Source organism: Melozone crissalis, unplaced genomic scaffold, assembly GCF_028551555.1.
Source record: "Melozone crissalis strain CALT ecotype California unplaced genomic scaffold, PUWL_Pcris_2 ptg000029l_1, whole genome shotgun sequence".
NCBI classification, from domain to species: domain Eukaryota; kingdom Metazoa; phylum Chordata; class Aves; order Passeriformes; family Passerellidae; genus Melozone; species Melozone crissalis.
In genome coordinates, this window is record NW_026535807.1 from 11,291,732 (window position 1) to 11,306,142 (window position 14,411).

Consider the following 14,411-nt stretch of genomic DNA (forward strand, 5'->3'; position numbering starts at 1 on the left):
TTAATGTTTGCTAACTAATTCACAATTTATGCACTTTTGACTTCAAGCCAAGAAAGAAATTAATGCAGCTGAAATACCACGGTGTTGAGTAATTCAGCAAATGCTACCTTTTTTTGTAGCAGTCATCTGTGTCTACTCAGAGTGATTGTTGCTCTTCCAAGATATGTAGGCTTTTTTCAACTGTACCATAGTTTATGTTTTCAGCATTAAAATAAGTAGAGGTCTGTTTTGGACTCTGTCCAGTTTGTGCCCTGTCAATATAGGAATTCAGATCTAGTAATAGGTAATATTACAGAACAGGATTTTTGTACGTATGGAAGAAGGATGACGTCTTCTCTCCTATGTGCTTTGCCTCCATTTTTACACATGCAATGTATTACATGGCACTTCGTGTTACAAGGCAAGGATTGTTTGCTTTGCTCTCCCCTCATTGTCTATAGGATTTCCATTTGGGGTGATTTTCTGGTTTTTGACAAATATTTATTTAAAGAGCAGGAATTTAAATGCCAGACTGTAGTAGTCACTCATCTGGTTTGCTACATTTTCTTTGGAAATAGCTGAAATGATTGGTTTTGAGGGACAAACAAGAAAGTCAGTGATGGAATAAAGTATCCCTTTCTTTAAGTTTCATCTTAATACTTCTTACACAGGATAAAATCATAAATGTTTCATTAAAAAAAAGAAGCTTCATCTAGCTGGATGTAGCTTTAAAATCTTAATGATGTAAATATCAAAGCTGTATTTTTATTTGTCTAAAGACAAATGGTATTTAGCATTTGAATTTGAATTATTGTTCTGCTTAAAATTATGTAATTGATTGTGCTCTTTTATTAGAGGTGTTTTATTTCCATTCTTTCACTCAACTTCATTTGCTTTTGTCAGTGTGTGCTGTTAACATGGATTTTTCTTTATGGAGGACCTAACAGCATTTGTCTTTTTTCCTTTTTTGAAGCTACTTTATCTTTAAGATTCCTTTTCCAGAAAGTGACCAGATCAAAATGCAGTATTTTATTTCAATATTATATTGTATATAGGCAAAGTCTAATTCTTTACCTTTCTTTTCTGCTTCTAAACTTAAAACAATTTTGCATTGAACAGCATATAATGACTGTATCTTTTCACCATTTTCTGAAGTTATTGCACTAGTTTTGTGTATATACAGATGTAGTTCAGTTTCTTTCAATTCTTCCTAACAATCTGTGGGATGTTTATTCAGCTTTAAGTTTCTCTGTAGTTCCTCAGGCTGCTGTTCAATGAATCCCTTGGCCTGCAGCAGCATCTTGTCCCCAGAATCAGGAGGTTTGCTTTGCTCTTCCCCTGGTTACCTTTGCAGCTCTTGGCTGGTCCTGCTTGTGGCAGCTCTGGCTCTCCCTGGGTGCTGCAGGAGCTCGGTCACCTTGTCGGTGTCAGGGAGAGCTCTCTGCTGTGCCTGGGTTGAGCTGGCTGGTCTGAGCATCAACTTTGCCTTTCATCAGACCCTCCCTAAGCTGTGGGAAGCCTCAATAAACACAGTGTTGGGGAAAGGTAACTGGGAGCAGGAACTTCCCAGCTCATGGAGCTGCAGCCTCCATGACCAGGTGCCAGAGCCTTTTCACTGACAGCTGTTTCTAGATCACTCCTAGATCACTGCAGGTAGTGGTGTAGATCAGCACAATAACAAAGCAAAGTGTGTGACTGCCCTGGCTTGAAACCACGTGGGTAAAATTGCCTTTTTCCCTTGCATGTTTGGTCTTCATAGTGGAAGTGAAGGATGTTAGTCATGGCCTTTCCTTGGCTGTGGAAGGATGTGAGGATGTGTCCTTAGCAGTGGCCATTATTGTGCTGCTCTAGTTTATGCTCAGGCTGCAGGAGGTGAGGTGTACTGAGGTTCTTTTTGTGCTGGGGAGAGGGGAGGACAAGAATAGCAAATTAATGTGTTACCTAAATTAAAAAGGTTCATAGCAATCTCTCTTTAATAGTGTATTTCTATTTGGAAGTCTTTGGAGGAAGGTTTCTCTGTAATTTTGCGTATTTTATTTACAATACTATGTGTAATTTTAATGTGTGTTTAACCAGTGAATTTAGTCAGATTGCAGCAAGGGCATCCTGTATTTACCTTGTTTAAGAATAGTCTCTCTTCCATAAGTGGTGGAAACTACCAAAGTGTTCAGACATTTCTCAGGCTTGGTTTTCCTCTGAAGAGGCTGAAGACAACATGGGAATCCTTACATTCTGTAAATCCCTGCAAAGGATCTCCTGATAATATTTCTTCCTTTCTTCCAATCTTTGTGTTGTTCTATGTTTTTTGAGAGTGTTTTCACTTGAGGGTTTGTTTGTGATTTTTTTTCTCAATAACTCATCCATTTCATCTGAGCTTAATCCTGTGTACTATATTGCAATGGCTAGACCAGCCTGTAAAAAATTATTGGAAGATCCTCTTCAGTCTTTCTTAGCTTGACCTTCATAGAGGCTTTATCAGCTTTGTTTGTGCTACTTCAGCATGGCTGATCAAGCTTATTGACATACTCTAATCATTACAGGCATTTCCTCCCTTTGAAGAACACAGACTTGTTTCTGACATGTTGTTAGAACTTAGTCAAACAAGACAGATCCTTGGATGACTTGACAAAGGAGATGGTAGAGGCATTATCCTTTATCCTCCTCAGAACAATATGGCACACTCTTTCTTCTCCAGATGAAGTATAAAGTAAATTCAAGGGGATTTTTGTGTGACATCCTTTCAAAAGAACCCTTTTATTTCTTATAAGAAGTTATCACCTACTGCTTGTTGTTGAGTTGGGCTCACATTTACAAATAAATAACTGTAATAGATCTGTTATTTGGCATACAAGAAATGGACTTCTTCCAGTCATGTATGCCCTTATGGCCACACTGCTTTCCCTTTCTAGCTCTCAGTTACAGACCAACCAGAGTGGCTGGTTTTCATCTGAAGAGAATTCATACAATGACCTAATGCTTCTAATTTTAAGCTTTACTGTGCATTCAGAAATGTTGTTGGTGATGCTTTCTATCTGATGTTAGAAATGCTCTGGAGTTTGAAGCTGCGCAGCTCCCTGTTTGTGCTCTGAGCTGCTTTGGAAGTGATGCTGGGATGCTTGAGCTCCATGAGCTCCTTTTCAAAGTATTTCCTTTGCATTGCTTTACAGAAGGTTTCTTCATGTGTAATTCATGTTCCCCAGTTGAGTGCATGCCTCTCCCTGCATCACACCTCCTATTTCTGTTTGAATTTTGGGGGATTCCATATCCTGTAAAACATCTTCCTTATTCATCACAGTGCCTCCCCTAAGGTAACTAGCAAAATCCTGTGTGACTTGTAACATCTCCCAAGGGTGCAACTGTATAAAAACAGGGAATAATTCAGTTGTTTCTGAATAAAGTTTCTTAACACAAAAAAAAGTGGGGGGAGGGGGCTGTGAAAGGGGAAGTTGGATACTCTCTGCATGATATAGACAATATTTCCTGAGACAGGAGATACCTCAAAGAATTTAAAATAAAACACTGATTTAATTTTTTTCTTTTTTTTTTTTGGAAGTGGAATAGCGGAGGTAAAAATGGTAGAATAGTTGGTCTTTTTATCCTGTGTGCAGATGAAATTGATTAAACCTTAAAAACTCGCCTCAGTCCACCCGGTTTATTAATTGAAGAATTTCCTCTTCCCCAGAATGGGAAGTGCACATTAAAACAGAGCTTTGCCCTTGAGTAGCATTGATACTTGAGAACGGTACATTTTCTACAATCCTATTTTCTCTTCTACACTAGAGGAAATCCTAACATGGTAAAAAGCATATTTAAAAAAAAAAAAAGTATGTTTAAGGAAGTCCTCTTTCATTTCCTTGTAGAGCATGAAATCAAATTATAGCCCATGGCCCACAATTATTTTATTTTTACATTTCAAATTCCATTTTCTGCTTCCTTTTGCTGCCTGTGAACAAGAGTTGTACTGTTTGTGCAAAGTCAGCTAAAAAGATTACCACAAACAGGACAGGACACAGTAGCTTAAAGAAGGCACCACTCAGAATCTCTGCCTATGTTCCATGTGTAACAAGCAAAACGTCCCCTTTGTTCACACAGGGACCTGATCCCCTCTTCTTCCCTCCACTCACCAGGTTTCACCTTTTGAAGCCAAGTCAGCTTTATATTGATGTATTATTGGGAATACAGTGCAACATTTTAGTTATGCTTGCCAAAATAATACTGCTTAAAATGCTCTCATATTCTATATCTGCATTTGGTAAAGACAAACCAATTGAGATTCTGCTTATTTATTCAAAATGCCTTTTGGGTGAGCTTTTCAGTAAGGAATTGGTAGCTAATTTAGTGCTTGGAAATTGTAGCTAGATGGTTCTGAAAGTGGGCTCAGTGCATGTATAATAAAATGGTAATACATTTTTGGAACTGATAAATTAATACATGAGACTGAAGTGTTTGTTTGTTTGTCTTCCTAGATCTAATAATGTAATTTTTTTCGAAATTAGTGTTAATATTATGTTTTGCTGCAGGGACACAGCTCAGTCTGGGAGTTGGGGTATAAAATTTACAAGCATGCAGGCTGCACCAATGGAAGGTGATTTGAGTTCCGTACATGCAGAACTGCAACAGCCTCTGTGGCTGAGGTTGAAGGAGGTTTGTTATTTAATATGAAATGTTCTGCTGCAGAATAAAACATGGCAATTACAGTGCTTTACTGTTTTCCAAAACGCATCTGATATCTTGGCTACTCCCATGTGAAACTGATATAAGAGCTGATTTTTACTGATTGTGTGTGACACTAAACACATTTATGAGGAGTGAGTTTGATGGAGGGGATGAAGGTCTGCAGCCTTGTTGCCTGGGACTCTTGGCAGGCTTTGTTTCCTATTTCAGCAATGGTTTGAAGATACATTAAACTAAATAATGCAAATATGGAGAATGCAATGAATTTTCTCCGAAAGATGAGAAGTTGATCAATACGTACTTTTGAAATGCATACTATTCTTTTTCAGTGTACTCAGGCTGGTGAGTTCTTTCATGACCCAAGAGTGAGAGCTAGCTAGGAATGATGTTGCAAGTGCACTTTAGGGAAGCTTGAGTTGCTTCCTTCTGCTCTTTGGAAATATGTCATAATCTCTGACATCTGTGATTCAACTCCTGAGTAAAGAGTAATAAATTACTTCCTTGATGACTTTATATAATCAGATACTCTTCAAAATTCAGGAGCAAGCATGGGTTGTGTGTTCAAAGCAGTAGCTGGACCTTTTCTTTATCTTGTCTCTGAAGGTATTTTTCTTGTTTTCTGAGTTTTGTGTTCCCTGTCACTTGTGATACAAATGAGTGCTGCTGCCTCCAGGTTTAGCTGGCACTTGCAGTCTTTGTGATGCTGTGCTGCTGGTCTTGTGTTTTTTCCTCTATCTGGCTGTCATCCAGAATCTCTCAGTTCATGTTTTATCTTTCTTGTTTGTTTTTCTTCACTCAGACTATCTACTTTATTTTTGCTGTGGTTTAGCTGCTTATCTTTGAAGTATAATGCCCATCTTTCTCCACCCCCTTGTGTTTTCTGATGACAACTTGTTTATTTCATTTGCTTTTTGCAAGGCTTCATCTGAGCTGTGTGTCATCACACAAAGGGTACTCCAATAATTGATCTTTCATTTTCAAGCAAAGTGAGAAATCACATGTCAGGATTTATCTTTTCAATGTTCTTGAACATGTCTTTCATAGATGAAGTGGTAAATAAAAGGTTACACCCCTGTTTTCTCTGTAGAAGAAATAATTTGAGTATCTTAGTTTAAATTTTTCATTGATTTTATGTGACCTGCTTCAGTGCAGATAAAATGTTTTTGATTGCTGTGCTTCCTGGTATGCAGACCTGTCCTTTGCGTGTGTCTCTGCTTGGTTCAAAGTAATTTCAAGCCATTTTCTTGTTCTGAAGGTTTGAGGAATATTCAAATAGTCCATAATCTCTTCCCTATTACTAGTTTTAACTGTGTAGGCCCATATTCTGTCTCCTTTTTTGAGGAGTGCTTTTTTTTGTCCTATGACTTCTTTCAGTTCTTCTGTTCCATTTGGCACAAGACCCCATAGCTGACATTTTATTATCAGATAGCGCAGGTGTGAGTAATATTTTCACCTTCTTTAACTCTTGTTACTGTTTTTGAGTCTCCACAGAGTATATCTGCAATATTTTTATGTCCCATTTGAAAAATCTTTCCAAGTGAGGTTGTATTCATAAGAATATTGATGTAGTCCATCCTTGCTTCACTGCTCCTTGTTAAATCTTACTCTGCTGCAGAAAATTATTCAGAAATATTGTTTCTTTTGTTGACTGAACTCTGATATGATAGTAAGCTAATTCTTTACTAGAGATTTAGTAAATTCGAAGTTAAACATATTCTAAGTCTGCTATTACCATTTATATGTTACGAGGAGAAAATGTATTGCATGAAAATGTTCCATGGGAGAGGGTTACAGTTTTGTCATCTTGCCAACTTTCCTGATTTGAAATGTGACATTGGTGAATCCTAGTACACTTCTCTAGATGATTTTGTTTTAGTATTTAATGAACTTTGTGCATGGCTGGTGGGCAGTGAAAGAAATGGGTTCTAGAGTAAACCAAAATGTGAAACTATGTAGGAGAAGATGGGGGATTGAGAAGAACGTGAATTGTCAAAGATGGTTTATTAATCAGCTCAGAAAGGAAAGTTGAGGAACCAAGTTTTAGCATCATTTTTCCACCTTGTAACTCAAGGGTCCTGTAAACCTGAGCGCTCTTGCCTTGACATGCATGAGTAGACACATACAAAACATTACAAAACCTCCTCATGCCTTGGTGAGAAGGCAGTTCAGGTATTTCTGTCAGTGCTGTCGTGGTCTTTGCCTTGGCTCCGTGATCCTGTGAAGGGCAGCACTTCCCACCCTGCTCGTGTGCCAGCTGTGCCTTCTGTCCCATCTCGTGCCATCTCTCAGGAGCTGTGGCCAGTCAGTCACTGGGGCTTTGGAATTATGCTGATAGTGTTTGTGAACTTGTGTGTGCTGCTGTTTTCCTTGACTTGAAGTATTTTTGTCTGGAGTGTCATGGTGCATCTTCTGGTGTTTCTGGAGTTTTTCTGTGGAATTGGTTTCTATTATTTATTGCCATTCCTTTTGAGGATGTCAGCTGTGTAGAACAGTGTCATACAAAATATGTGTATTAGGTTTAAATCAGCCCTGCTGTATGCATTTGCAAAAATGGGTCCATTCTGATTGTTAAGTGCTTTGTCCCACTCAAACTATTTTCATGCTGTTTGTTTCCCTTGGTTTCTGACCTTTAAGTCTGCACTTGGGTGGTGTGTAAAGTCTGAGCCTTTTGTACAGGCTTGATGATGTTTGTGTTGAAATTTAAGTGAGCTCTAAATCAATACAATTCCCAAAGCAATAAAAATGCAAACTACTTTTGAAGATACAAAGCCCATCTTTGGTTTGTCAGGGAGAGATATTCGAAATGATTGGTGAAAATTCTGCAGGAGCCCTGGAAATACTATAATTATCCAGCTAGTGCTCTGAGGGGCTTAACATCCATTTTTACAAGATGAAAGGTCTGGTAGGTTGAAATGGTCATTTGTAGCCATAATTTTTTTTTTCTTGTAGTTCCCACCCACTCATTCACCCATGCACTTCAACCTCAGAATGATTTCCTACCCTGAGTTCGTGGGAACTGGGAACAAGGGGAGCTGTTGTCATAGCCATTGTAAAAGCCTTAAAAGCAAAAAAAGGCAAGGGAAAGGCTGGACAGCATGGAGAAACAAGGAACAGTTGTATTGATTTCTTGTTCTTCTGATCTTAAAGCCAATATTAAAAGTACTTAAGTTAGAGAACTGGAATTTTACATGATTTCCAGCTTTTATCATCTTTCGAAATGTGCTTTTTTTGGCATATGATTTTCTGGTACTTCAGCTTTAATTTTTTGTTACTTTTTTATGTTTAAACTTTCTCAACACTTGAGTCTGTTGCACTTTTCTGTTTTAGTATTCAGAGCATTTCAGTTACCTCAATTGAAACAAGAAAATTCTGAATGTAATTAGTGGAAGGCCCAATGTTCATCAAAAGCTTCCTTGAAAACGAGTTTAAATCCATGAAATTCAGGTTGCTTCAATCAAAAGATTAAGGGTTCATGACAACAATATTTTGAAAAATAAAAATAATCCATAAGCGTGATAGGTAATGTCAGCCTAAAAGTTAGGATCCTTTCTATGAAGAGATCTAGGAATCAGATCTGTTCTTGTGTTTGAAATGACTTGTTCAAGTTATGTGGATCAGAATTGGGAGTGAATAGTGATACACTGCAGGTTTTGAATTGTCTCTTTCTGACACTGAGGGATTCAAGAATTTCTTTGGACTTGGGATAAACCTGTCTCTGGTGGTGGTCATGGTTTTCACTTTTATGAAATTTTGGGCTTGGAAAGAAAAAGTGATAGGAAGGAGGTAGGGACTGAGGCTTGTGGATGTTTTATGGGGTGCCTGGTTGGCTCTTGTTGGGGTTGCTCTGAGTTTGCAGCTCCCTGCAGTGTTGCTATGTGTTTCTTTGGCTGTATTTGATTCTTGCTTGGCTGCTTATAATTTCTAATTGAGGCAAATGTCATGCCTGTGTTACTACAAGCTTAATTTTCTTAGTATTTTTTTAATGCAGTGATAACAGCCTTAGACTTGAACTATCACATTCTCCCCTGGTTCTTATGACTCAGTGATAGCCTATAATAGCTTAAATTCCCAAGGTCTTAATTTCAAAAGAGCTGTGGAATTCTGTGCTTGTGTTCTGTTTGTCTTTCTAGGCATTTGTACATATGTTGACAATTTTAAATGGAAACTATTTGAGAAAATGATCCTTAATCTTTTTATGCTGTGGCAATACTGACTGTGAGTTCTCCTCCAGGTGCCCAGATTATCGATTTAATGATGCTTGTGATAGATGTGACAAAGGGGATGCAGACACAGTCAGCAGAGTGCTTGGTAATTGGGCAAATTGCTTGCCAGAAGATGGTGGTAGTCCTGAACAAAATAGATCTCCTTCCAGAGGGGAAGAGACAGAGTGCCATTGAGAAGATGACTAAGAAAATGCAGAAGACCTTGGAAAATACCAAGTAAGTGAGCAGTAATGCTAACAGATAACTTGTCACAAAATTTATTTTGGCAAAAATGCCAACATTTCTCTTCCTATGTGCTTCTAAACATGCTGGCCCATCTAGCAAAAATGATGAGAAGAGAGTGAAAAGATTTACAGAAACTCAGATGCAATTCCAAATACACCTCTGCAAGTATCATGTGTAGAGAAATGTTTTCCTGCAATTAAGCTTTTAGATTTAAAGAGCTGCTTGGAGTTTGGATAGGATAATAAAAAGCCAGAATATCCAGGTGAAGAACTGTTGGATGTGGTTACAGCACATCTTTGCTTTGCTCAGGGATATAAGGGGACATAACTATTGGGTCGGATTTTGAGTTGAAGAATCTAAGGAATAGGATTCAGAGTGCAGAGGAGAGAGAACCAAAATTCAGTTTTGGCATGTGCAGTCTGTGCTGGATGGTGCTTTGAAAGCACTGCTGATCTGGGTGGGATTGCAAAGTGCCTGCCCTGTTGTATCTCGGGCATTTGGAGTTTCTCCACAGCGTTTTTCTCACTTGACTTTGAATCTCCAAATGTGTGGTTTTAAAATGCTTTTCTATTCCTAAACTATTCTTATTAGCAGGATATATGGTTATACTGTTTGACAACTGCCTCTAAGGACAATTGTGATTTTTTGGTTTTGTTTTTCTTTAAAAAAGCTTACTTGTTGAAATACTTTCACTACACATATAGGTGTGCATGTGGAATTCCTTATCAGTCAGCAAAGATGAAGGCTGTTGCAGTTGTAGAGTAGATGTTGCCACCACTGCTGGGGAAATTATTGTAATGTCAGGAAATTGTATAGAAGGCAAAAAAAAAAAAAGCAGAGGAAGGTAACTGTTGTATATTTACATAGTGTGATACTTGTGAATTTACCTAATCAAAACTCAGTTTCCTCTGAATTGGTACCAAAACTAAAAGCAAACTCTCCCTGTGAATGGAATTTCTACTTTTAAAATTTTTTTTGCGCATCAGCTTCTCCCTTTGTCCAGTAGGATCTAAATTCTGCAGAGAGAAATTTGGTTTGATGGAGTAAGAGTTTCAGTAGGGCTGCATCATGTTTAGAAGTGCCTCCAAATGCACTATACAATTACTCCAGTTTGTTCTGGTGTATGGGAAGAGGAATAAAGCATTTGGTTGCATGTAAATTTCTGTTTATTGCCATACAGTGCTCTGAAATACTTCTAGGAAAATACATTTCCAAAAGTTTCATGGTTAATGACAGGAATTTTCAGTGCATGTTTTTATTACCCTTTGTCCTTAGATGCCTCAGGCTTATGGCGTGTAAACAAAGAAAATACCTCATGTGCCTGGTTACAGCTGGGGCACTGAGTGAGCTCCCTTTCTAGAACTTAACATTTCTTTAGCAAAGCACCATCTCTTCCCTCCAGTTTGATCCCTTTTGTGAGAAAATCAGTGAGAGGTGGGTGTCAAGAGGATGGCCAAAATAATTAATTTTGGTCTGAATCTGTTGCATAAGAATGAATTACCTATGAGAGTAAGTAATTTTTTGGTGTAATTACTGATTACACTAAGTTGTATTTTAGGGGGAAAAAAAAGAGAAAATCTGCTGTAAGTTAAGGACTTGAAGAATAGAACTGATTGTAGGATAAAAGGTAAACTGAGGTCAGCTGGCTGTACTGCTCCTCTCTGAACCTTTGTGTGTTTAAGATTTGTGAGTTTTGCAGACTTTGATTTCAGTAGATTTAGATCATTTTGTTTTCTGCAGATCTTGCAGACTCAGGTAGGCATCATGAGGCATCTTGCATTTGGCTCCCATTTTGAAGGTTATGAGTTTAGAATTTTAATTGTTTAATGAAAGTTTAAAAAATGCTGGTCTCCAATTAAAGTGACTTTGGATGCAAACCACTGCATTAAGACTGGGTAACAGCAGATATTTGCTTCTGAAATAAACTGAATCTTGCATTTGATGTCACAGCACTGAATCAGTAGCTAATGTGCAAGAGGACTGAAGCTTTCATAGTGAGGTCCAGTGGTGCTGATCTGCTGGCAATTCAGGAAGAAATTGGGAGAAGAGCAGATGAATTGGAATTTCAGGGAGTTTCCTAGCCTTCAGATGAGCCTGGAAATTCTCTATATTGACATGTGTAGGAGATCTGTTGTCTAATGGTGAAAGTCTTTCTCTTTCAGATTCTCTGGGTGTCCTATTGTTGCTGTGGCAGCAAAGCCTGGTGGACCAGAAGCCCCGGAGTCTGAGAATCCACAGGGTATTTCTGAATTAATTGAGGTACTCACTGAAGAACATAATAACAACATGAAAATATCCATTCTCAGATGTTCTAAAGCCTTAGTTACATGGCGTGGTGTTTATACTGTGAAGGGCAGGATACCTAAAGTAACTGAGAGCAGTTTGTAGCTTGCAATAGACTTGTCACCCTTTCTGTCATTAGCTTAGGGAGAGGAACTTCTCTGCCCTGGAGGGATGCCACTGCTACCTCAGATAGCAGAAGAAAGTCTCAAAACAAAGGCATTGTTCTTTGAAGACTTGTAAAATTCTGATTTGGATGCTGCCAGGTTTAAAATACTTAAAAATTGCTGAAGTTAAGGTGCAGCATCATCATCAAAAATCTAGGGATGCCTGGCCCTGGGCAGCCAGGCTTGTGTAAAGGCAGGATATTCCCCAAGGCTGCTGAGCTCTGAATGCTGCATCACCTGCCAGGCTGTGAGAGGCAGGATGGGCATGGGGATGGGATGTAGTGTGGCCTCAGACCAGACTTAGCCAGGACCAATCTGCCCCCAGCAGTTTCTAGAGATGAGGAGATATGCAAGTGCTTACTTCTGCCTTTATCTGGCTCCTGTTGGAGTTACTGGGATGTTCTCCAGGGTTAAAACCTTTGAAGGAAACTCTCATTGGAGCTGTTTCATCAACTGAAACCTAATATTAGATGAGCTGGCAAATGCTGTGTGAGCCCTGCCATTGAACTTGGAGCTATTATCCCTTCTGTCCTTCCTAAAAGACTCTCCATTGTTCTGCCATTACAACCTGGGCTTGGGCTGCAGTTTTTGACCTTAAAAACAGATGTTAAAGGCAATACCAATTGTATATGCAGGTGATATAACAGAGAGAGGTATCAGAAGTGATTTGAGACAGGAGTGAATCAGTTCCTTTGAAACATTGTTGAGTATATTACTTCCTTTCTATAATAAAAATCTTTTGTCTGTTATTTTAAGTAACATAGTATTTGTCAACAAAAGAAAAATGCTAAACTCAGAGAATTTCTCTAGAAAATTGTACTTCTGTAGTTTTATTAATGGATTGATCCTTCAAGAAGCACTAAGAAAAATCTGAAGGGGAAGTTGAATTTGAAACTTAACCCAGTATTACAGTTTTTCTGGGAGGCGGACAGAGTTGGGCTTTATGGGGCACTAATATCTGTATGTAAGTTCATTTTCACAAAATCCAAAAAAGCTGAAGTAGCAAAATGCTCTGTAAAATTGTCCTTTTGAGAGAGGCAGGAGAAAGGGGGAGATGACACATGTACAGTTTTTTTTCCTCTTTGCTTTGCTGCAGTGTTTATATTGAGTTTGGCAGCAACTTTATCGCCAGTGAGGTTTTGCTAACCAAGCTAAATGTGCAGCACCAAATCTTTCTAAGGCAGAAAATCGAACTGTTCCTGCTGCTAAGTGTGCACCTCCCCTATGGCACACACAGTTAATTTGACATTGGTGAGTTCTAAGCTCATTGGGAGATGCCTGAAATCAGTAAAATTGCAAGCTTGTTCAATCAATCATCCGCTTGCCTGCCTTCTGCTGTGTTGCTGTCATGACTTTTCACCCAGGCATGGTGCTGCTTTTATCTTTTTTTTCAGGTCTTGAAGTCTCAGGCTTACCTGCCATCAAGAGACCCCTCAGGACACTTCCTTATGGCAGTCGACCACTGTTTCTCTATCAAGGGTCAAGGCACAGTGATGACAGGGACTATTCTTTCTGGCTCTGTTAGCCTTGGTGACAATGTGGAGATTCCTGCCCTGAAGGTGAGTCTCTCATTTTCATTCCCCCTGGTTTTCCTGATGGAAAGAAACACTCAACAAAGAAGAGAGTGTTCTCATCCAATCTGAATTATTTTCAGTTTTTATTTTTGTACTCTATTATAACCCAGCTTATAACAGTAAGAGGCATAGTGATTTTTAAATAAGTCAGTAAAGCTACCTGCTCAATAATTTAGTTGGATGAAGAGAAGACTGATCTAGATCAGCATGTTAGGCTTTCAAATTCAGAGAAACAAAGTAGGCATGTTTTCAAGCTGGGATGCACCCAAGGACTGAACAAGGTTGGAGGGAGGTTACTCCCATTTGAGGTATGCTGCAGTGAGGTGGTTTGCAAAAGAGTCCATGTAGGTAGGCTTCCAGAAATGTCTGAAAGCAAAGGTAATGACAAGAAGAGGGCATTGAAATGCTTGATGCACATTCTCTTTGTTTGCTGAGGCTTTAATTTGTGTCAGCATGTTCTGAGAGAACTGCTGGGATGCAGGAGGTGGCTTGCTGCTATTGGGCTCTTCAGAGAGCCAGTAGAAAGTCAAAGAGACCTTCCAATGGCCTTTGAACTGCTCAACTGTTGTTACTATTTAATTTACTTAAAATATATTCATCCTTTAAAAGAAAGCAAAGTGACTTTATGCTTGGAACATGTGAAATCTATTTCACAGGTGCGGATTATCACTGCTTTGATTTTCCCTTAGTATTAATTGCCCAAAGTGAATTAAGACTTGAGTATTTTGCAGCTGCCACTTAAAAGTGGACCAATCTGATTGCATTCTCTGGGCAGGCAAGTTCTGGCCTAACAAGCCTGGATGGGTCTCTTTTGGTGCTGTCAGTATTATCTTTAAGTATTTTACTGTAAGGACCTTACTATTTCATTGAGTGAACATGCTGTTTTCTCATTTTTCACTGTACTGTTTGGACAAGTGAAGGGCTACAGGAGGCATCCTGATTTCACCTGAGGTATTTGGCTGGTAGTGGACAGTTCATTTCTGGCCAGCCTATTCAGTGATACCTGTGGCTGTCTAGTCTAGATCCTGTTGTCCTTTGCATAGAAGTGATTTGTACCATACATACTCTGGCATTTCTACTTCCCCAGTCGAGTTCCTCGCTGCCCATATTCTCATTTACAGCATGCAGTCTATTTTGGGAGCCATGCTTTCAATTCCTGTATGGAATATACTGGCTGGGATTGTAGCTGTAGCTTCAGCCTCTCCTGGTTTGCGCTTGGCAGAGTTCTTTCCTCTGCTGTTGTGTCCTGTTCTCAGTCCTGGGCCTGCCTGTGCTTGAGGTCCAAAGAG

The 14,411-nt window shown here is 39.0% G+C and overlaps 1 protein-coding gene across 1 annotated transcript in view; it reads left to right on the plus strand.

The window, feature by feature from the left end:
- Positions 1–14,411, plus strand: part of EEFSEC (eukaryotic elongation factor, selenocysteine-tRNA specific) — a 121,571-nt gene that overhangs the window by 22,344 nt on the left and 84,816 nt on the right. The window contains exons 2-4 of the mRNA XM_054280850.1: positions 8,885–9,092; positions 11,264–11,360; positions 12,943–13,107. Of these exons, the coding sequence (XP_054136825.1) occupies positions 8,885–9,092; positions 11,264–11,360; positions 12,943–13,107 (470 nt within the window). The remainder of the gene's footprint in view (positions 1–8,884; positions 9,093–11,263; positions 11,361–12,942; positions 13,108–14,411) is intronic.